The 24,950-nt window shown below is 45.0% G+C and overlaps 1 protein-coding gene across 4 annotated transcripts in view; it reads right to left on the reverse strand.

Annotated features, from left to right (window-relative positions):
• The window catches only part of LOC134336891 (protein spinster homolog 1-like), a 104,014-nt gene that overhangs the window by 50,640 nt on the left and 28,424 nt on the right, over positions 1 to 24,950 (reverse strand). For all 4 annotated transcript variants that reach the window (XM_063031503.1, XM_063031502.1, XM_063031501.1 and 1 more), the window contains 3 exons: positions 15,287 to 15,427; positions 6,557 to 6,746; positions 1,803 to 1,868 (listed from right to left, as the gene is read on the reverse strand). In XM_063031503.1, coding sequence (XP_062887573.1) covers positions 1,803 to 1,868; positions 6,557 to 6,746; positions 15,287 to 15,427 — 397 coding nt within the window. The remainder of the gene's footprint in view (positions 1 to 1,802; positions 1,869 to 6,556; positions 6,747 to 15,286; positions 15,428 to 24,950) is intronic.

Genomic DNA, 24,950 nt, shown 5'->3' on the forward strand with positions numbered 1-24,950 from the left:
GGGAGAAGTCAGGAGAATGGAGTCAAGAGGGATAATAGATCAGCCATGATGGAATGGCAGAGCAGACTCGATGGTCAGAATGGCCTAATTTTGCTCCTATATCTTATGGTCTTATAGTCTTAAGTGGGAGAATGGAGTGAAGCTAACTTTATTATTGGGTGAGTGAATATAAGGAAATGGTGGTGCAGAAATTGAGCTTCCAGATTAGTTAGACAGAATTAAGAACATGAAATGCATTTATGAAGCACTCAGCCGATCAGCGAGTATCTCTGGGAAAAGAAACAGCTAATAGTTCATGGAAAAGGGTAAGTGAGAAGACAAATCATTTGTAGGGAGGGTGGAGGGGAGATGGATAAAACAAAGGGAATATCTGAATATTTCATTTGGAATTGCTGCAAGTTCGATTCGCTGGTTTATTGGACGAGAGCAGGGGCGGAGGGTTGGGGAGCTTGCTGGCCTCAGTCGTAGTGTGGACTAGATCTCAAGCTACGGTGTCGCCTGTGTACAGGTCGGTGGACTCCACCAGAGGCAGTGTGGCACAACGTCTAAGCTGGAGTCAGTGCTGCCCACTGGTGTTCACTCGGTGGGCATCGGGCTCTATTGTGGTCAACTATGGATTGATAGTGTGAGTTTTGGGACGCTTTCATTGTGTGATTGCGATACCGTTTGTGCTTGCTATCTTGTATGTGCTGTGTGTTGTGTATGACTGTTGGTGCTGTGTTTTGCACCTTGCCTCTGGTATAACACTGTCTTGTTTGGCTGTATTCATGAGTATTCGTGTATGGTTGAATGACAATTAAACTTGAATTGAATAGGGTGAGGCCAGCCATGCCCAGGTGATCCCACTTTAATACATGAGAAAGGGAAGTTATAGAGGAAGGAGGTGATGGGAAGCAAAGGGCCATGCAAAATCTGTGAGCTGCAGGTGGAAGCTTTTGCTAAAATGAAGAGGAGAATGCTGGAAACGCCTGACAAAACCAGAGAGGGAGAAACATTGAGTTAGTAGTGAAGATAAGCACCAATTAATCAGATGAAACAAGGAGAAATTACACTACACAGAGATGTGAAACCCTGATATTTTACACCCAAAGGAGGGAAAATTGGGTGGCCGGGTGGAGGTGTAAGACGCTCCTTCCATCTGTTAGCCTGCAGGTAGCACCTGGAGCAGCCACCTGATCAGGGTCACATGAAGCCCTGGGAGCAGGTGACGGATGGTCATATGAGCAGACGGTGCACATCACAAGTCCCGGTTATGCGACCACTGACATCAGACAATCTCTGGAGAGTATTGATAATGGCTGGGGTTACCGGTCTTGTAAGGACACTGCCCAGAAGAAGGCAATGGCAAACCGGTTCTGTAGAAAAATTTGCAGGAACAATCGTGGTCATGGAAAGACCATGATTGCCCATGTCATACAACATGGCACAAAATGAACCAACAAAAGGTGGAAGCCCAGTCTTGTTTGTTCAGAGGTGGATAGACCTTTGGATAATTGGGCCATCTAGGGATGTGAAGATATTGCTGAAAATAGTGCCAAGGTGGGAGAGCAGCAGGGTTTTACTGAGTGGCAGAACAGGCTGAGAGGATTGGGTGACCACACCTGCTCCAAAAACTCTTAATCTTGTGGTGGGATTCTTAACAAAAAATCATTGACTTCATGATCTCAGTTTGTGAGTAGAGAATGCAGGTTTAGAATTCCCTCACACATTTCTACATTTGAACACACCTCTTCACAGAACTAAAATATCATTAGTCTAGAAACAGTTGATGGGAGAGTTGGGGCTTTTTACTTGCTACTCACCAACAGAATATCTGAAACTATTATCCAACTCAGGCCGATGAAAAGCTCACCAAAAAAGATGCAAACCTTTGGAAGAAGAAGAATTTTACTCAGCATGTCATTTTTACTGCAATCAAACTCTAGACAGGAAGATACTCAGATTGCAGAGGACAGCAAGAGAATAGCAATGCTTGCAGTAACATCATTCTGAGCCTGTCCAATGCAGAACAGAACACTGAGCCCACCCTATACAGAAATGAACAATAAGCCTGTCCTATGCGGACTGCCATCAAATACAGGATTGATTACTGAGTCCATCCTATACAGGACTGATTACTGAGTTCATCCTATGCAGGACTGAATACTGAGCCCGTCCTATGCGGGACTGAATACTTAGGTGGGTGTGTATGTTTTGCAGTATAGCTGTATTGTAAATTAGCCTACATATTTAATAAGATAATATGTAGAGGATAATATTATCATGCTTTATTGATTATTGGACATAACATTGCATTGTAGGCTGCAGATTATTTTGCTATTGTGCAGATGAGAATAATAGACGATACATACAATATTGATTTCTCCTGTATAGTGGTTAACTTCACAGAATATTGCAGCACACATTATAGTAATTCCTTCCCATTATTCAGGCTTTGAACGCAGTGGGCTGTAACAACACACACAATGGGAGTGTCTGTGGGGAAACTTTATCAACATTCTATGATGAAAAGCAGGGGATTTTTTTGCAGTGCCAAGTCTAATATGTTTCCCTCAGCCAGGATCATTAAGTATCTAGTCATTCACCGGGATATCTGCAGAGAGTAACTTGCCTCCTTCCTCTGCAAAGGTAAGTGATGGGTAAGTGTGCCAGATTTGAAGGGCCTAGGTAGGGTAGAAACCTTTCCCATACAATACAAGAAGGCATAGGTTATGTAAGATGTAAGTCTTTCAGAGGCTTTTGTGGGCACTTGGCCAAGTGGTTAAGGCATTGGACTAGCTACCTGAAGGTAGTGAGTTCGAGCCCCAGCCGAGTGAACATGTTGTGTCCTTGAGCAAGGCATTTAAGCACACATTGCTCTGTGACGACACTGGTGCCAAGCTGGATGGGCAACTGCTGGTCTTCCATACAACCTTGCCCAGGCCTGCGCCCTGGAGAGTGAAGACTTTCCAGACGCAGATCCAGGGTCTCGCAAGACTAACGGATGCCTCAGAAGCCTTTAAAGGGGATCTTTCACTCAGAGACTCCGAAATCTGGAAGGCTCAGCTTGAAGAGTGATGGCAGCAGGAATTCACACAATATTTAAATATATAAACTTTTGATGGTCGAAGATGATGGGGTAAGTACTGGTAAATGGGACTAGTATAGATGTGCACAGTGCTCGAGGGCCAACAAGAAAACAATGGGCCTTGCTTCTTATGCTGTTTAACAGATTCTTTAAGTCTAAGTCACAAGCAAGCATGTGATGGAACACACTTCATTTGCATCGAAGAGTACAGCTGCACCAACGCTTGGCATCAAACTGAATACACAGTTTATTTAACGAGTGACTAATACAGGCTTTTCTCTTTGGAATGAAGGAAACTGAAAAGAAGTTTAATTAAGGCATATAAAATTATATGAGTGCTAAACAAGGGAACAGGGAGGACCTATTTATCTTAGCAGAGAAAACTTTTACTGGGATGCACAGATGTACATTAATGATAGAAAATCAGAGTGGAGTTAAAGAACTTTGCTTTCCTCAGCAAGTCATTGCAGAATGGAATTCACTGCCCATAAGGAGAATGGAAACAGAGACTCTCACCACATGTAAAATATTCCCCCAATAACCACCTGGAACATATGTATCAACCTGAAAATTGTAATTAACAGCAGGACAGTTTAGGCTGGCGTGAACATAAGCCTGTAAGACCATAAGATATAGGAGCAGAATTAGGCCATTTGGCCCATTGAGTCTGCTCCATTATTTCATCATGGGCAACCATTTCCCTCTCAGCCCCAGTCTCCTGCCTTCTTCCTGTATCCCTTCATACCCTGAATAATCAAGAATCTATCAATCTCTGCATTAAATATAGACCATACCCAATGACTTGGCCTCCACAGCCGCCCGTGGCAACGAATTCCACAGATTCACCACTCTCTGGCTAAAGAAATTCCTCCTCATCTCCGTTCTAAAAGGAAGGCCCTCTATTTTGAGGCTGTGTCCTCTGGTCTTAGACTCCCCGACCATAGAAACATCCTGTCCACATCCAGTCTACCAAGGCTTTTCACCATTCGATATTTCAGAGAGGTCGCCCCTCAGTCTTCTGCAGGGCCCAATGTCCTCCTTTGCTCACTGGGTCAGTGGAATTGGTTTATTATTGTCACATGCACCAAGATACAGTGAAAAGCTTGTCTTGTGCACTGTTTATACAGTGCATTGAGGTAGAACAAGGTGAAACAATAACAATGCAGAATAAAGTGTAACAGCTACAGAGAAAGTGCCGTGTAGTAGATAACTGTATCTAACCTTAAAGCTGGACTTTACCTAATCTTGGTGCAAAAGCAGCACCATGTTACTACTGCTGCCAAATCAGCTCCCCTCAAAAATTATAGTCACAGAGTCATAGAATGTAGAACTACAGCTTGGAATAGGCCCTTCCGCTCAGAAGGTTCTTGCCAGCCACAGCATCCACCCTGCTAATCCCAGTTGACCAATATGGCCCATAACTCTTCAAGCCTCTCCCCTCCACATACCTCCAAATACTTCAACCTCTGGCAGCAAATTCCAGGTCCTCTGCACTCTCTGTGTAAAGAATTTGCCTCTCAGGTCTCTCTTAAATCTCCCCCCTCTTATCTTGTACCCGTGCCCTTTAGTTTTAGACTCCCCAAGCTTGGGGAAGACTATGACCCACATCCTCCGTTTTTTCAGAAACTTCTATGAGGTCACCTCTCATTCTTTGCATAGTAGGGGAATTCAGGATGATGGGGAAAAGGCAGGGAGATGGAGATGAGTCCACAGCAGACCTTATTGAATGGCAGAGTTGGTTTGGTGGCCACATGGCCTACTCCTGCTCCTATTTCTTATTCTCCTCTACTCCATGGAATAAAGATCCAGTGTCCCAACCTTTCCTTATAAATCAGCCCCTCTCGTCCAGACATCATTGTCATGAATATTTTCTGCACTCTCTCCAGCTTGATGATATATTTCCTAAAGCAGGATGACAAATACGTACACAATGCTCTGGGTGCGGTCTCTCCAATGACTTACATAACTACAACGTATTATCCATAATCCTTAACTTGATGCCCAAATTGATGAAGGCCAGCATGTTAAACACATTTGTAATTATCTGTCCTATTTCACCCTGAAATGTTGACTGTACTTTTTTCAATCGATGCTGCCTGGCCAGCTGAGCTCCTCCAGCATGTTGTGTGTGTTACTTGGATTTCCAGCATCTGCAGGTTTTCTCTTGTTTGACAACTTCTGTACCCAGTGTCCTAACTAATGAAGGCCAGCATGGGGCAAGCACCTTCTTCACCACCCTATCCACCTGTGGTGCTGCCTTCATGGGTTGCATTGTAGGTAGTGTGGAAGGTTATGAAAAATTACAGAGGGTACGATCAACTGAACCTCTGGGCTGAGGGTTGGCAAATGGCCTTTAATCCAGATGAATGTGAAGCATTTCACATTGGCTGATGCAACCAGGGTAGGGCCCTGGGGAGTGTTATGGATCCGAGGGACCTAGGACTGCAAGTGCAGAGTCCGCCGAAGGCAGCACCACAGGTGGATAGGGTGGTGAAGAAGGTGCTTGCCTCATGCTGGCCTTCATTAGTTAGGGCACTAGGTACAGAAGTTGACAAACAAGAGAAAATCTGCAGATGCTGGAAATCTGAGCAACACACACCAAATGCTGGAGGAGCTCAGCTGGCCGGGCAACACTAACGGAAAAAAGTACAGCCAACGTTTCAGGCCAAGACCCCTCGGCAGAAGGTGACAAGTTCTGTTGGAGTTAAATAAGACACAGGTGGGGCTGCATTTGGAGTGCTGGGTACGGTTTTGATCACCCTGTTATAGGAAAGATATTATTAAACTAGAAAGACCACGGAAAAGATTTACCAGAATGTTGATTTGACTGGGTGGCCTGAGTTACAAGGAGAGCTTGCGCAATCGAGGACTTCATTCTCTGGAATGTAGGAGATTGGAGGGTGACCTAACAGAGATTATAAAATCATAATGGCAGAGAGATGTGAAAACACATTTTCTTCACCCAGGGTGAGAGAGCTTAAAAACAAGAGGGCATTGGTTTAAGATCATGGACAAGAGATTTAAAAGGGACATCAGGGGCAGCTTCTTCATGCAGAGGGTAGTGCATATTTGGAATGAGCTACCCGAGCTGAGGTGGGCGTATTAACAACATTTAAAAGCCATCTGGATAAGTCCATGGATAGGAGGGGGTTAAAGGACTACAAGGTCATATATGAGCAGATAGGACTAGTCAGCATGAACGAGATGGGCCAAAGGACCTGCTCCCATGCTGTATGCTCTATGACTCTATGACACTTAGTCTAGAATAACTGGACCTGTAGTGTGAGAGTTTTGTCTGTGGTCACAAGTACACTATTGTTAACATTACAATTCCCGCAGCATGGTTTTAATATGAAGTTCATTTAAAGCCGCTCTGGACATCATTGTGTATCAATTCCAAGTCAGATTACTGCTGGCAATCAAACACTCTGTAATACATAATAACGTCAGTGCCAGCACAAAGTTTGATAGTGTGGTATCAATACTTACAAAAGTTGTCACAATGCTCTTCTCAGCAAACACAATACCGATGTAGAAGAAAGGGGCACTGAGCAACAGACCAACTGCACAAATAATAGGATCTGCCTGAGGGTTCTTTGATCTTAAGGTTTTCGACAGCACTGCGCCGATCAAAATTGCGAAGATTCCCGATGCGCAGACGATGGCTCCAAACAGTATACTGTACAAATCAGAAATGAGCGGGAAGTGTGAGTTTTCATCTTGCAGGCCTTGAGACTCGGGGCTGAGAGCAAGACAGTTGAAGAGGTAGGCCTAAGGGCTTACTTGCCAGTATCCACTTGCAGAAATGTAAAAGAATCAAGTTTGAAAAATGTTAGTTAACAGTTGATGGGCTAATTAGCTAATTAACAGAAGACAATAAAAAGGTAGAATCAAGCGGAATGACCATTTTGGAATAGCAATTGTCGGAGCGGGGCTGCGAAGGACAGGGCAGCTGAGGCTTCGGCAGGAAGAGGCTGAGTAAGTAGGTGGCGCAGGTGTTCAGAGTGAGAGGGGATCTATAAAAAGCTTCGATGAGGAGGCACAGGCAAGAACAAGTAAGGTTTTATTTTGTTGTTGATATTTAGCAGTTAATTCAGTGTAGGCAGGTTGGGATTTTGGAAAGTGGAATGGAATGCTCCTCCTGCACGATGTGGGCTGTGTACCCAACTGCTGCTCCTGACAGACCAGGTAAAGGAACTGGAGCTGGGTTTACTCAGGATCGTCCAGAAATCTGATAACACCATAGATGAGACTTTTACACGTGGTCACACCCAAGGTGCAGGCTTCAGATAGATGGTGACCACCAGGAAAAGTAAGAGGAGTAGTCAGACAATGCAGGGTTCCCCTGTGGCTATTCCACTCACAAACAGGTGGACCTCTTTGGATACTGTGCCTACTGTTGTGGGGGGCATTTCTTCAGCGGCTAGCAGCAGTAGACAGGTCTCTGGCACCGTGACTGGTTCTGAGGCTCAGGGGGAAAGGGTACAGTCAAACTCATAGTGGGGGGGTGGGGGGGAGAACAGGCAGGAGATTCTGTGGCCACTGAAGACGATGTATTGCCTTCTAGATGCCAGGGTCAAGGACGTAGAAAATTCTCAAGCAGGAGGGCAAACAGCCAGAGGTCATTGTACACATTGGTACAAGTGGCCAAGGCAAAACAAAGGAAAATGCAGAATGAGTATAGGGAGTTATGAAAGAAGTTAAGAAGCAGGACATCAAAGGTGATAGCCTCTAGATTACTTGCAATGACACGTGCTAGTGAAGTCAGAAGTGGGAGGACAGGCCTGATGAATTTATGGCTGAGGATTGGTGCAGGGAGCAGGGATTCAGGTTTGCGGATCGTTGGGACTTCTGAGATACAGGCAGTAGGCAGCGAGAGCAAGTTTAGCAATCAGGATAGACAGGGACAGAGTAAATAGGAAAAGGAAAACCCAGTTAAACTGCATTTATTTCAAAGTACAAGGTTTAACAGGTAAGGCAGATGAGCCCGGAGTGTGCAGTGACTTTGTGGACAAGAATGTTACAACCATAACAGTAACAAGGCTGAGAAGAGCAGGACTGCCAGCTCAATATTCCAAGATACAGATGCTATAGATAAGAGAGTCAAGCAAGATGATATGGGAGGACATAACAGCAGTACATAGACATGACATTCTTGTAAGATCATCCAGTGACACCATATCGGTACAACTTAGAAACAAGGAGCAGAGGGTCACTCTACTAGGACTGTATAATACACCACTTCCCCCACCCTCCCCAACAGTCAGTGGGAATTGAGGAGCAGGTGTACAGAGAATTTAATCATAGCTATAAGATTAATGGGATTGTATCAGTGGGAGATTTTCACTCCCCTGGTATTGACTGGGCCAACCAGAGTGTTAAGGGTCTTGATGAGGAATTTATGAAATGTGTCCAGAGAGATTCATAAGTCAATATATAGAGATTATTCAGGAGGGTGTAATACTGAGTACAATATAGTGCAAGTAATGGAAGTACTCTGATGACCATAATCTATCAGTTTTCAGTTAATGATGGAAAAGATTGACAGGGGCACAGATTATGGTCTGACTGTTTAATTCTTAGATTAGAATGTTTAATTGCTATTTTGTTTGCAATTTAACAATTAATTATCTAATTGTATTTTAAATAATTACTTATATACAAGTAACTGCTTACTATGCTTCCTAGTGGCTATAGTATGTATAAGTAATATTAATATGCCTCTAGTGGTTATACAAAGTATAATTCTGGAACGCTCTAGAAGTATCTGTGTTCTGCATTAGATAAATAATTACTTTTTAATTGGTTAACTCTTATCTATAAATTTGAATAGAATGTTTCCTTACCTAGGGGTATAAAATAGCTAAACACAAAGCAGCACTATCTTTTAAGCAGCATGGTCTCTTGTTTTTAAGCATTCTGCCACAAGATTTTGCTCTAGTTTCCTGGTCCGACACTCTCCCACCTTAGCAAACATCCTCTCCACATCTGCTCTATCAAGGCCTTTCACCATCTGATAGGTTTCAATGAGGTCACCCCTCATTCTCTGAATTCTAGTGAATACAGGTCCAGAGCCATCAAACGCTCTTCATATGACAAGCCATTCAATCCTAGAATCATTTTCAGGAACCTCCTGTAAACCCTCTCCAGTGCCAACATGTACTTTCTTAGATAAGGGGCCCAAAACTGCTCACGGTACTCCAAGTGAGGCCTCACCAGTGCTTTATAAAACCTTAACATTACATCCTTGCTTTTCTATTCTAGTCCTCTTGAAATAAATGCTAACATCACATTTGTCTTCCCCACCACAGACACAACCTGCAAATTAACCTGTAGTGAATCCTGCACAAAGACTCCCAAGTCCCTTTGCACCTCAGATTTTTGAATTTCCTCTCCATTTAGAAAATAATCTACTCTTTTATTTCGCGTAGCAGTCTATGACCATACATTTTCCAACACTATATTCCATCTGCCACTTCTTTGCCCATTCTCCTAATCTAAGTCCTTCTGCAGTCTCTCTACTTCCTCAAAACTATCTGCCCCTCCACCTATCTTCATATCATCTAAAAACTTCACCAGAAATGCAATCAACTCCGTCATCCAATACATTGACATATAACGTAAAAAGAATTAGTGCCAACAGACCCCCATGAACTGTCACAGGCAGCCAACCGGAAAAGGCTCCCTTTATTCCCACTCTTTGTCTCCTGCCAGTCAGCCAATACTCTATCCATACTAGTAGTATCTGAAATACCGTGGGCTCTTAATTTGCTAAGCAGCCTCATCCGTGGCACCTTGTCAAGGGCCTTCTGAAAATTCATGTAGACAACATCAACCGATTCTCCTTTGATCCTGCTTGTTATTTCTTCAAAGAATTCCAACAGATTTGTCAGGCAAAATTTTTCATTGAGGAAACCATGCTGACTACAGTCTATTTTATCATGTGCCTCCTAGTACCGCAAAAACCACATCCTTAACAATTGACTCCAACATCTTCTCAACCACTGAGGTCAGACTAACTGGCCTTTTTCTGCCTCTCTCCCTTCTTGAAGAGTGGAGTGACATTTGCAATTTTTCAATCTTCAGGAAACATTCCAGAATCTCGAACGACTCTAGTGATTCTTAAAAGATCATTACTAATGCCTCCACGATTGCTTCAGCTACCTCTTTCAGAACCATGGTGCGTACACCACCTGGTCCAGGTGACTTATCTACCTTCAGACCTTTCAGTTTCCCAAGAACCTTCTCTTTAGTTATGGTATCTCCACAGACTTCATGACCCCTGACACCTGGAGCTTCCACCAAACTGCTAAATTTTGCTCTATTATATTTCCTCTCTTTGGCTTTGACTTCTCATGTTAGCTTTGGTTGTGTCATCTTGCCTTTAGAATATTTCTTCCTCTTTGGGATGTACAGTATATATCCTGTGACTTCCAAAAAGCTTCCAGAAATTCTAGCCATTGCTGGTCTGCCTTCATCCCTGCCAGAGTTCTTTTCCAATCAATTTTGGCCAATTCCCTTTACTCCATTGTAATATTGATGCATCTGACTTTAGCTTCTTCTTCTCGAGATCAGGGTGAATTTGATCATATTATGATCACTTACCCCTAAGGGTTCTTTAATCAATTCCGGTTCATTGCACAACACCCAATCCAGAATAGCTGATCCCCTAGTGGGCTCAACCACGAGCTGCTCTAAAAAGCCATCTCGAAGGAATGATAGAAATTCCCCCTCTTGGGACAGCACCAACCTGATTTTCCCAAACTACTTGTATATTGAAATCATCCAGGATTATTGTAACATTGCCCTTTTAACGTGCCTTTTCTATCTCCCCTTGTAATTTGTAAACCACTTTTTTACTACTGTTTGGGGGTCCGTATACAATGCCCATCAAGGTCTTTTTACCCTTGCAGTTCCTTAGTTCTACCCGTAATGTTTCAGCACCTCCTGACCCCTTATCATCTCTTTCTAATGATTTGATTTCATTTTTTTATCACAAAGCCACACCATCCCCTCTGCCCACCTGCTTGTCCTTTTGATACAATGTGTATCCTTGAACGTTAAGCTCCCAACTATAATTATCTTTCAGCCGTGATTCAGTAATGCCTACAACATCATACACACCAATCTGTAACTGTGCTGCTGGTTCATCTACCTTATTCTGTATACCGTGCACATTCAAACATAAAACCTTCAATCCTACATTCACCCTTTTTGATTTTATCCACCTTTTACAATGCAGCTCATCCAGTGACTGTAATTTTGCCTGATCTTTGGCCTCTCCTTGCTAGGTGTCTCATCACACATGGTCTTTGTTTGTAAACCAACCACATCATCCTCAGCACTATCACTCCAGTTCCCATCCCCGCTGCCAATTTAGTTTAAACCCTCCCCGACAGCTCTAGCAAACCTGTCAGCAAGGATATTGGACACCTCAGGTTCAATTGTAACCCGTCCCCCTTGTTCAGATTGTACCTTCCCCAGAAGAGATCCCAAAGATCCATAAATCTGAACCCCCACCACCTGCACCTGCCAAGTTATCCTATTCTTACCCTCACTGGATAAAAGGTTGGCTAAAACTTTTAAAGATCATCAGGACTGCCTATGTCTCAAGCTGCAGGAGATGGGTGTGATTTAAAACAGATTTTCTTTGGTGTTTACTTCATGGTTGCTCAAGAAGTAAAAGAAGCTAGTGGAGATGTTTTTGAGAAAACTCCTATTACAAGTGTGGAGGCATTTTCAGTCTTATAAACCCATTCGGTGGATAAATCTCCAAGGTAAATCCTTTGACTTTGTGGGAGGCGAGAGAAGAAATTGCAGAGACCCTTGTTTCTGCAATATTAGCTACTGGTGAAGTTCCTAAATACTGCAAGGTGCCTACTATTGTTCCATTTTTTAAGAAGGGTAGCAAGGACGAGGAGAAGATGGCGGCACGACGCAGCGCGCGCAGCCTCTCCGGTGATGAATATCTGTTATCTGTCAAGTAGGGGGCCGTGCACAATTCTGATTTGATGGAGACAGATGTGAGAGCACGGAGGAACATCTGCTGAAACTTCTGAAATGCCTGTTTCACTGCCGCCGCTACTGCCTGGTCCGAAATCTCCGGAGGGGAAGGCCCCGAATCCTCAGCTTTGCTTGTTGCTCGGCGGCTGGGGTGGGGTCGAAGCGTTCAGCAGAGATGGTGCTCGGTGTCGGAGAGCTGGTCGGAGGCTCGAAGTTTTCGAACAGACTCAGAGTCGGACTGTGGTAGGGTGCTTCCAGGATGCTGCATCGGCAAGTTTGCGGCGCTGGAAGCTCATGGCAGGGAGAGTTTTCTCCCTTCTACTGTCTGCGTGAGATGTTGGGCTATCGGGACTTTGAGACTTTTTTTTACCGTGCCCATGGTCTGCTCTTATCAAATTACGGTATTGCTTTGAAATGTTGTAACTATATGTTATAATTATGTGGATTTTGTCAGTTTTAGTCTTGGTCTGTCTTGTGTTTCTGTGATATCATACCGGAGGAACATTGTATCATTTTTTAATGCATGCATTTCTAAATGACAATAAACGAGGACTGAGTGGCCTCATAATCTAAAAAAGATGCTGAACGCCATTTTTAATTTCCCATCTATAATTTCTTCGGTCCTTCAACTTTTCGACCACATTTTGATTCAGCCTTGCTATTACAGCCATATATCCTTCCTTGGAACGTGTCCAACCTCATATCTCTTTTGTCAATCAACTTTCCAGCTCTTGGCTCCATCCCTCCCCCTCCTGTCTTCTCCTATCATTTCGGATCTCCCCCTCCCTCTCCCACTTCCAAATCTCTTACTATCTCTTCTTTCAGTTAGTCCCGGCGAAGGGTCTCGGCCCGAAACATCGACTGTACCTCTTCCTATAGATGCTGCCTGGCCTGCTGCGTTCACCAGCATTTTTTGTGTGTGTTGCTTGAATTTCCAGCATCTGCAGATTTCCTCGTGTTTGCGTTTTTAAATTCACAGCTGCGAAACCTCTTCTGGTAATGCCTACACTGAAGAAATTTAAATCTTCTCTTCGACGGGAGTTTAGTGAAACCATCTCTCACTGCTCTCCATCTATAATTTCTTCGGCCCTTCAACTTTTTGACCACATTTTGATTCAGACTCGCTATTACAGCCATATATCCTTCCTTGGAATGTGTCCAACCTCATATCCCTTTTGCCAATCACCTGTCCAGCTCCTGGCTCCATCCCTCCCCCCTCCTATCTTCTCCTATCATTTTGGATCTCCCCCTCCCACTTTCAAATCCCTTACTATCTCTTCTTTCAGTTAGTCCTGACGAAGGGCCTCGGCCTGAAACATCGACTGTACCTCTTCCTAGAGATGCTGCCTGGCCTGCTGCGTTCACCAGCATTTTTTGTGTGTGGGGCCTGTAAGCACGTTGTGTTGTTCTGACTCGAGACTCTAAAGAAGTTAGTGAAGACCAGGGGCAAGTATCGGCAAGAGGGCAGCCCCTGGTTCCCCACGTTAAGTCTAACTGCTGCACGGCTGAAAAAGTGCATCTTTATCCCATCTCTGAATACATCCCCCACGAGACAAACACCTACCTGCTGGCAAAGTAACCAAGTTATGGGTGTCAACTACAGACACCCATCATTTTGTGTAATTAGGGGCTCCCAAATAACTTACTCTCCAGGTCAAATTCAAAAGACTGCATGTTTTTTTCACCTAGAGAGAGAGGAAGATGCTTGGAGTGATTGGCCAGATGAATCTGCCGAGGCTGTCACCATTTGAGTGGTCTTTGGATAGGCACATGGAGGGGAATATTTTGGCGGTTTATGGAATGAATTAAGGCAACTGGGCCTAGCAGGGAAGGTGCTGTGGTCAGCATGGACCAGTTGGGTTGGAAAGGCCTGTTTCTATTTCTGTCTCAGATATTAATCTGGAAACAGATACAATGGCAACATTTAAGAGACATGTAAGCCTACAGGCACATGAAAAGGCAGGGAATGGAGGGATATGACCATGAGCTGGCAGATGGGATTAGCCAGCTTGGCATCATAGTCAGCACAAACATTGCAGGCCAAAGGGCCTGGTCCTCAGCTGTTCTGTATTGCAACACAAGCCCCGTGTAGCTGTATCAGGAAAGCAACAACCTTTGAAGTCTTGTGTCAGTAAAAAAGTGTGGTCAGTGGGTTGGTCACTGATCTCCAGATTGTGGTAAGTTAATTGCCCTGAAAAAGTTGTGGCTTTTCCTCTAAATCACTGAGTAACCTGCTAAAGAGGAATCAGAAGCAAGTTTAATATCACCAGCACATGTCATGAAATTTGTTCACTTTGCAGCAGCCGTACAAAGTAATACATGATAATAAAGAAAAAGTGATGAATTACAGTAAATACATCTATATGTGTGTATGATTATTAAATCGTTAAATTAAAGAAGTAGTGCAAAAACAGAAATAAAGAAGTTGTGAGGTAGTGTTCATGAGTTCCATGTCCATTTAGGAGTCGGGTGGCAGAAGGGAAGAAACTGCTCCTGAATTGCTGAATGTGTGCCTTCAGGCTCCTGCACAATGAGAAGAGGGCATGTCCTGGGTGATGGGGGTCCTTAATGATGGACACGTCATTCGTGAGGCAACGCTCCTTGAAGATGTCTTTGATACTACAGAGGTTAGTGTCCCATGATGGAGTTGACCCATTTTTACAACTCTCTGCAGCTTACTTTGATCATGTTCAGTAGCCCCCCCTCCCCATACTAGACATTGATGCAACCAGTGAGAATACTCTCCACAGTGCATCTATAGAAATTTTTGAGTGTTTTCGGTGACGTACCAAATCTCCTCAAACTCCTAATGAAACAATGCCGCTGCCTTGCCTCTTTTATAGCTGCAAAAACACATTGGGACCAGGTTAGAGACAGGAGCCATGTAATGGTGGACTGAATAGTCACATGTTTTCATCCCCACTGCAACACTGGTGAACCAACAGTGTTTAGTAAACAGTTGACACGGAAGGCTGAAGATGCTGGAATCTGAAGCACAAATATCTACTGCAAGAGCTCAGCAGGTTGAGCAGCATCTGTGGGAGGAAGAGGGTTGTTGATATTTGGGGTTCTGATGGAAGATTTTGACTCAAACACCAGCAATCCCTTTCCTTCCACAGATGCTGCTTGACCTGCTTGAGTTTCTCCAGCAGACGACAGTAAAATGCTGATTGAACTGCCTAATTATGTATAATGCATGGAAAGAAATGGCCGTACCTGTCTTGAGAGCAGATTGAACATTTTGCTGAGGATGACACTCCGTACACACGATTCAGGAAGATTGGTCCCCAGAACCCCAGCACACCAGACGTGAAGGCCACAGTGGCAAAACCGAGGGACGACAACATGAAACTCCAGCTGAAAGCCAAGACAACAAGGATTCAATGGGCCTGGGTGAGATGCAGATGGGCCATATTCCACCTAAGAAACATATAAAGCATCCATGCGTCCCACATCAGTATGGAGCTAGCAAGCACCCCTCGTACCCTTGCTGGCTGGAGAGCGTAGATCCGCGAGTGACCTCGACCGCCACTCGCCATGGGGGAGACAGAGGGGAGTCAGCAAATGAGAACTGGGCTTCCACAGGCTGGTGTGAGCCATTACAGATAAGCAGGCTGTCCTCTACAGACTCCAGCACCAATGCAATCTCCGTGCAGTGGAAGGTCAGTCATGTTCATTCAGGTACTGAGTCAGGATCGCACACTTTACTACTGATCCGTTAACAGATCATGGCACTGCCAACAACAGGCTTCACAGCAACCAGGCCTTAGAGAGACACGTGCACAGTCCAAGCAGCACTCTTGTAGAGTGTGGATACATCTATTGGCAATGCCAATGAAGCGCCAGGGTACTGAGTGTGCTCCCACGGGCACTGTGGTGACCATTCCATCACGTTGCGGATGATTAATAATACACTGATGCAGTGACTATTTTTCCTTTTCGTAAACAGGATAGATTTGGACAATATTCAGTGCGGTAACTGTCCTGGGACAACTTTCTAACTGGGGCAGATACAAGTTATTGCAGATGCTGGAACCTGCAGCAGCAACAACCAAGATGCTGGAAAAGCTCAGCGGGTGTCAGGCAGCATCTGTGTGGAGGAAGCGAACAGTCAACTTCAGGTTGAGACTCTTCATTTGGACAGAGCTAGATGGCAGCTGGCTCTGGAGGTCTTCGGGGTGCTGCTAGAAAGTTGTCCGGTCCCCTAGCATTTGCTACATCCTGTGCTTTCTATGTGGAGTGAATTGACCTGCCTGAAGACTGGTGTCTGTGATGGGGGGCATCTCAGGAAGAAGATGGACCATCATTAAGGGACAGCATGTCTGGCTGAAAGTGGCCACTAATGTCACCCTTACCTTGAGTATTGCTATGCAGGTACTGACATTGAGGGTGGGGAGGTTCTTGGAGCCACCTCCTCCTTCTATTGGAAAGCTTAACTATTCACCAATATTCACAAGTAGACATGGCAGGACTGCAGAGCTTTGATGTTACTTCACTTTGGCTCTGCTCTGTCATGTGTAATTTTTGCTGTGCAGCCGTGTCTGCTCCTGTGTTACCCTCTACCCCTGACGGGAACAGTTGAGAAAGTGCAAAACAGTTACGGAGCGGGACAGTGAATATTCCTGCTGCTGCCGCTGGTCCACAACACCTCACGGGTGCCCAGCTTTGAGCCGCCAGCTCTCTTCTGAATCCTTCCCATTTATCATACAGTGCCACACACAATGAAGGAGAGTGTGATTGGAGAAGGCAGGGCTTTATTCCCATAAGAATTGTGCAGAGGTCACTCCTACCAGCATTGGACTGAATTGTGGAGTCATAGAGATACGACATGAAAACAGGCCCTTGCACCCTCTGAGTCTGAATCCTACACCAGTCCTCTTTCTTTGCTCTCCCCGCATTCCCATCAACCAGAAGCACGTAAGACATGGGAGCAGAATTAGGCCGTTCAGCCCGTCGACTCTGCTGCGCCATTCCTTCAGGCTGATCCCGGATCCCACTCAACCCGACACACCTGCCTTCTCGCCATATCCTTTGCTGCCCCAACCAATCAGGAAATGATGAACCTCCACCTTAAATATACGCACGGACTTGGCCTCCACTGCAGTCTGTGGCAGAGCATTCCACAGATTCAACACCCCCCCCCCCATACTTCACCATGAAAGGCAATTTACCGCAATCAATTATCACGTCTTTGGGAGGAAATTAGAGCACCCAGGAAAAACCCACACAGTCACGGGGAGGACATGCAAAACACAGAAGTTAGGATTGAACCCAGGTCTCTGCAGCAGAGACATAGTGGCTCTCAGACAAGTTACCCAGCCGCAAACCCATGAACATTACCCCTACCACGCTACTCTGCTCTCTTTTTGCACCATGTATTTTTTATTTATTTCTTATTGTAACCTGTAGCTATTATTTATGAATTGCACCATGCTACTGCTGCAAAAGGTTCCTTAAGATTGTCATAGCCAGGGGTTGTAGAGGGGACAAGCTCCCACTAGCTATTAAAGTGCTCCCAATGGTGTGTGTTTCTACAAACAGGAGAAGGAGAGCTCTAATCTCAAACTTCTGCTTTTTTTGTGGCAATACCCACTCATGGGGAAGGCTTTGTGAGTAAACTCCAAGAGAAAAATTCGTAACTGGAGTCCCTAAGGCAGTCCTACTGGCAACTCCTACGATGATACTGGTGCTAAACTGTATCGGTCTCAGCCATCCCATGGGTTCATCAGATGTGCGGAGAGGGGGAGCTTGCTACATGGCACAACATCCATGGTCAACCCTGACCAATGAGGCCTCATTCACTCACTTACTCACCGCTACAGAACAACAAACTCCACCATCTCCAACTGGATCTCACCACCAAGCACATCTTTCCTTCCCCCACACTTCCTGATTTCCACAGGGATCACTCCCTATGTGACTCCCTTGTCCATTCGTCCCTCCCCACTGATCTCCTTCTGGCACTTAACCTTGCAAGCTGAACAAGTGCTACACCTGCCCCTACACCTCCTCCCTCACTACCATTCAGGGCCCAAAACAGTCCTTCCAAGTGTGGTGACACTTCACCTGTGAGTCCATTGGGGTCATATACTGTGTTCAGTGCTCCCGGTGTGGCCTCTTGTACATTGGTGAGACCCAAAGTAGATTGGGAGACCACTTCGCTGAGAACCTACGCTCCATCCACCAGAAAAGGCAGATCTCCCAGTGGCCACCCATTTTAATTCCATTTCCCATTTTCATTCCGATATGTCTATCCACAGCCACCTCTACCGGTGTGATGAGGCCACACTCAGGTTGGAGAAACAACACCTTATATTTTGTCTGGGTAGCCTCCAACCTGATATCATGAACATCGATTTCTCAAACTTCTGGTAATGCCCCAATCCCCCTTCCTTCAGCATTCCCCATCCCCTTTTCCCTCTCTCACCTTATCTCCTTGCCTGCCCATCGCCGCCTTCTGGTGTTCCTCGTCCTACTCTTTCTTCCATGGCCTTTTGTGCTCTTCTATCAGATTCTCCCTTCTCCAGCTCTGTATCTCTCTCACCAAGCAACTTCCCAGCTCCTTACTTCATTCCTCCACCTCCCGGTTTCACCTATCACCTTGTGTTTCCCCTCCCTCCACCTTTTAACTCTGCTCTACAACTTTTTTTCTCCAGTCATGCTGAAGGGTCTTGGCCCAAAACATCGACTGCACTTTTTTTCCGATAGATGCTGCCTGGTCTGCTAAGTTCCTCCAGCATTTTGTGTGTGTCGCTCGGATTTCCAGTACCTGCAGATTTTCTCTTGTTTGGAACTCCGTGACGTATGTCAGTGGCAATAAATCTGATTTGGATTCACAATATGCTCTGTGTCCTTGCTGCTCTCCTAGTGCTCCTTCAACACAGAGCAGGTCTCCAGTGAGGTTAACACATTCTGCTCACCCTGAGACTGCCCAGAGCTGGGAAAGGACCCTAAAACACTGCCACCTCCAGTTTAAATTCCCACGCAGAATATTGTGGAGCATCAAATACCAATACCACTCAACATCCACAGGACATGCAAAGTGGTGTCAGGACTTCAGTGAGGAGGAAGAATAATGGTTTAAATTCCCTGAGCAGAAAAGGTGACCAGCTGACTTGAGCCCTCTGCAGTTATAGGTTGGAATAGAGTGTCACCTTTTAGATGCTAGAAACAGAAACTAAAAGTTCAATGTGCTTCTATATGCTAAATAGTTAAAAATTAATGTTACCCAAAGGACATTGAACTATTTAACACCTTTTGTGAAATCGGGCCAATTCCATATTTGGGCTCCTGATTTGAGCCACTTTCCTTCTGCCCTGACCCTTTTCCCAGTATCAGCCATATCTAATGACATCACGGGCACAAGAGACTACAGATGGTGGAATTTGGATCGACCTGCAAAATGCTGAAGGAACTTTGCAGGTCAGTCGGCATCTATGGAGAGAAAGAACAGTCAATGTTTTGGGCCAAAACCTTTCATCTGGACTGATGAAGGATCGCGTCCTGACACATCAACTGTCCAATTCCCTCTGTAAACGCCTGAGTTCCTCAAGCATTTTGTGTGTTGTTGATCACCACACTGCACAGTTTCGTGTCTGGAGCTCTACACTGGCCAATATGGAGGTCTCACTGGAATGAGGAACACTATACTACCTTTTCTCACCATTCCTATTCATATGTTCAGGACACATGGGAGATTGTTTGGCCCAGCAAGCTTGTCCCATAAATAAGAACAGGTCCAACAACTCCACACTAAAAATTTCTCTTTAATTTATCTTCTCTCCCTTGCATCAACTTTTCCTAGTTGTCCTGCCATTCTCCAGTCCTTGTCCTGCCATCCTCCAATACGAGGAACAGTTTGCAGTGATGAATTGACATCCCAGCTTTGGGCTGTGGGAGGAAACTGAAGCACCATATGGTCACAGAGACAATATGTAACTCAGTGCAGAGAGCACTAGAGGCCAGCATCAATCCCAGCGTCTAGACCGGTGAGGCAGCTACGCCACCTGCTGACCACTACAGCACCATTCTGCTGAGACCAGGTGCGGATGCTCGTATGTCATTTAAAAACCCAGGCCTTTCCAAACACACAAGAGCTTCCACTGCCTGAATTTTGCTGATCAGAAGAGTTTCCCAGTGGTCATTACTATGTTTGTGACTCATTCTATCTCCAGTGCTCAAAGAAAACACCCTGAAGTTTAGGGCTACCATCTACCGCTTTGTCATCTCACACCAATCTGGAATTCTACCGCTGGTGTAAGGAGGTGCACAATGCTTTCTTGAATAGTATAACATTAATTTTTGGGGAAACTGGTCCAGGACCTGACATTCAGGATAGCAGTGAAAACCTCTGGTCCTTGTATGGGGAGCTCACATAAACGACAGGAATGTACCAAATCATAAATACCTGTGCCATCTGCAGATCCCACACTGCCTTCAGTAGGCACCTCAAACCCACAGAAGTGGAAGCAACTTGCTCTTGATTTTGAGGGACACTGTGTGTGTAGGTGTGTGTCTATTAATCTCTCGCTTTGCAACTGCCCCTCTCATTGACTGTCAGCCACTGGCCCTTACTGACTCCTACTGATAACCTTGCTCCTGTCTGTCTGTCTGATTAATACTCATTTAGATATCTGTGTTGTGGGTGCAAATTGGGAGGTGTGAAGTTTGTGTTTAATTTCAAAGAAAGCATTGTGGATACATTGTAAATATGGAATCTAGGACAAGAAGACACGACTTCAGGATTGAAGGACGTCCATTTAGAACAGAGATGTGGAGAAATTACTTTAGTCAGAGGGTGGTAAATCTGCGGTATTCGTTGCCACGAGTGGCTGTGGAGGCCAAGTGATTGGGTGCATTTAAGGGAGAGATAGATAGGTTCTTGATTAGACAGGGGATCAAAGGGTACGGGGAGAAAGCAGGGGAATAAGGATGACTGGAAGAATTGGATCAGCCCATGATTGAATGACAGGGCAGACTCGATGGGCCAAATGGCCTACTTCTGCTCCTAGACCTTATGGTCTTATGGTCTCTCCTGCTATTGCTTACCTCGCTCGGCCTCCCACCACCACCACCCCCCTCCCGCAGGTCTCTGCCTCCCCACCTCACCAGCTGTAGTGGAACTTGAACTGGATATTGTTTAATGAACCAGATTTGATTAGGGAGCTTAAGGTAAAGGGATTCTAAGGAGGCAGTGATCATAATTCACCCTGCAGTTTGAGAGGGAGAAGCTAAGGAGAGGGACACTAGCAGGGATGTAGGCAGAACAGCAGTAGCTTGAATTTCTGGGGGCAAATCAAAACGCACAGGATAGATACATCCCAAAGATGAAGAAGTATTCTAAAGAGAGGGTGAGGCAACTGTGACTGACAAGTCAAAGACACCATAAAAGCAAATGGGAGGACATAAAATATAGCAAAACGTATTGGGAAGTTAGAGAATAGGGAAGCTTTTAAAAACTAACAGAAGGCAAGGAACAGAAAAAAAAGATTAAATATGAAGGTAAGCTGTCCAATAATATTAGATACCAATAGTTTTTTTCAGCTATGTAAAGAGTGAAAGAGAGGCAAGAGTGGATATCGGACCGCTGGGAAATGACGCTGGAGAGGTAGTAATGGGGGAATAAAGAAATGGTAAATGAATGTAATGAGTATTTTGTGTCCTTCTTCACCATGGAAGACACTAGCAGTAAGCCAGAAATTGGTGAGTGTCAAGGGGCAGAAGTTAATACGGAGAAGGTGCTTGGGAAACTGAAAGGTCTAAAGGTAGATGGACTACACCCCAGGGTTCTGACCGATATAGCTGAAGAGATTGTGGAAGCATGAGTAATGATGGTTTTCTGGAATGGTTCAAGTGGGCTGGAAAACTGCAAATGGCATTCCACTCTTTATGAAGGGAGAGAGCAGAGGAAAGGAAATTATAGGCCAGTTAGCCTGATTTCAGTGGTTCAAAAGATATTGGAATCCATTATTAAGAGTGAGGTTTTGGGGTATATGGAGGCACATGATAACGTAGGCCAAAGTCAGCAAGGTTTCCTTGAGGGGAAATCTTGCCTGACAAATCTGTTGGAATTCTTTGAGAAAATAACAGGCAGGATAGATAAAGGATGTTGTTTATTTAGATTTTCAGAAGGCCTTTGACAAAGTGCCACACATGAAGCTGCTTGACAAGGTAAGAGTCCATGTTATCACAGGAAAGATACAAGCATGGGTAGAAGATTGGCTGATTGGCAAGAGACAAAGAGTGGGAATAAAGGGACTTATTCTGGTTGGCGGCCAGTGAATAATGGTGGGCCTCAGGGGACGGGATTGGGACCGCTTCTTTTTATATTAGAGGTCAATGGTTTAGATGATGGAATTGATGACTTCCTGGCTAAGTTTGCAGATGGTATGAAGACAGGTGAAGGGAAAGGTTGAGCTGAGGATGCAGGGAGTATGCAGAAGGAACTTGACAGATTGGGAGAAGGGGCAAAGAAGTGGCAGATCTAATATAGTGTAAAGAAGTGTATGGTTCTGCACGTAGGTAGAAGGAATAAAGGTGTAGACTATTTTCTAAGCAGGGAGAAAACTCAAGAATCAGAGGTGCAAAGTGACTTGACAGTGCTTTTGCAGGATTCCCTAAAGGTTAACTTGCAGGTTGAGTCAGGGGTAAGGAAGGTAAATACAATTCATTTCAAGAGGACTAGAATGTAAGAGAAAGGATGGGATGCCAAGGCTTTATAAGGCTTTGGTCAGACCACATTTGGAATATTATGAGCAGTTTTGGGCCTCCTATCTAAGAAAAGATGTGCTGGCATTGGAGAAAGTACAAAGGAGGGTAATGAAAATGATCCCAGGAATTTAAGGATTACCATTTGAGGAGTGCTTGACGGCTGTGGGCCTGTACTCACTGGAGTTGAGAAGAATGAGAGAATGTCTCATTGAAATCTATCGATTATTGGAAGGCCTAAAGAGAATGGACGTGGGGAGGATGTTTCCTATGGTGGGAGTCTAGGACAAAAGGGCATAGCCTCAGAATAGGGGGATGTCCATTTAGAACAGGAGCGAGGAGGAATTTCTTTAGTTAGAGGGTGGTGAATCTGTGGAATTCATTGCTACGGATAGCTGTGAAGGCCTAGTTATCAGGTTTATTTAAAGTAGAGCTTATTAGGCTCTTAATTAGTCAGGGCATCAAAGGTCACGGGGAGAAGGCAGGAGAATGGGCTTGAGGGGGATAATAAATCAGCCATGATGCAATGCTGGGGCAGACTCAATGGCCAAATGGCCTATGTCTTATCAGCACACACAAAGTGCTGGAGGAGCTCAGCAGGCCAGGCAGCACCTATGGAAAAAAGTACAGTCGACATTTCGGGCCAAGAACCTTCAACAGAACTCAGGTTGACCCCTGATGAAGAGTCTCGGCCCAAAACGTCCACTGTTCACTCTTTTCCATAGATGCTGCCTGGCCTGCTGAGTTCCTCCAGCATTTCGTGCATTAGTGCTGCTTGGATTTCCAGCATCTGCAGATTTTCTCTTGTTTGTAATTGGCCTATGTCTTATGTGTGGTCTTATGGTCTTATCACGGTTTGTCCAGTACCGTAATGCTGCATTCAGGGAATGAAGCAAAAGAGTTGCTTGGAGTAGAGATGGCAGGAAAGGCAAATGCCAGAGTTATTGGCATTGAGCAACTGATTCTCACCAATTGGCTCATTTTCTAGACCATTGTAGAGCAAAGAGTAACTCAGCTGCAGGGCTGGGGGTTGGGGGGTCCCTGGGTAGAACGATGTACTGATGTCATAGGGGTAAAGGTCACCTTTTGGAGATGTTCTATTGAACTGGTAATGTGACACAGAAACCTGTCCCTCCCAGGCAGTTGTTGCCTGGGCATTCAGCACATCTCAAGCAAAATCCAAGAACCACCTTCCTTTAAAGGACTCCTGCTTGGTTCCGGCAGCAGCCTTCACCTATCCTTCCTGAGTTTCCTCTCAGAGCTGTGCCCATGAGGTCAGAAACTGACCAGACAGAAAGCACCAGTTGGTCTCAGAGTCTTTGGGAAAAATATTGGTCAGGTATTTCCTATCCAGGACTAAGCTCACCTGTGATGTCCTCTACAGGTACATGACAGATGAAGACCGGTTACTTGAGTGGAGTGCCAGATGACAGCTAGCACTCCTGCTGTTGTATTTCAGGAACAACTAATAGTTTCACAATGGTAAATAAATTGGCAGTTCCCCCTCTGTCCATGGCATGGCGATGTTGAGCCATATGCCAACCTTCCCAGTGGAAACCAAGTTTGCAGTATTTATACTGTCTGCTGTTTTTGAAATCACTATTTTTGGAACAAACGGCAATTTTACATTTGTTTCACTGAATATGCATTTAATTCTCTACCCCAAAGGCCATGGAGGCTGATTTGCTGGCCTCGTTCATAAAGGGGATTTCTGGATATTAAGGAATTGAGGCACTCTGGGATTAGAGAATGGCAAGAAAATGGTATTGAGGATGAAGGCTGGCCATGAGCTCAATGAATGGTGGAGTAGGCCCATAGGTCAAATGTCAGTCACAGTCCAACCTAGAAAGGTCACAGTCCACAACTAGAAAGATATGAGTCCTAAAGCACATTACAACCGTTTATAGGAAATGTCACAGCCAAGGTCTGCAGAATATTTTCAAAAAACAGCAGAGACAGCGAAAAAAGTACACACATACATCCAGCAGTTGCACAAGGAATCTCCAGCTCTGAGCTCAATATGTCTCAGACTTGCGTGCATTCAAATTGAAAGGCAGAAGGGGAGAGTGAGCTGAGGCCAGACGCTTCCTGTTCCATCGCCGAGCTCTGCCTCTAGCTCTGCAGCACTGCAACGAATTCTGAAGGCCAGTACCACAACAGTCCCGATGTCAAT

The sequence above is a fragment of the Mobula hypostoma genome, chromosome 23, assembly GCF_963921235.1.
Source record: "Mobula hypostoma chromosome 23, sMobHyp1.1, whole genome shotgun sequence".
NCBI lineage: Eukaryota > Metazoa > Chordata > Chondrichthyes > Myliobatiformes > Myliobatidae > Mobula > Mobula hypostoma.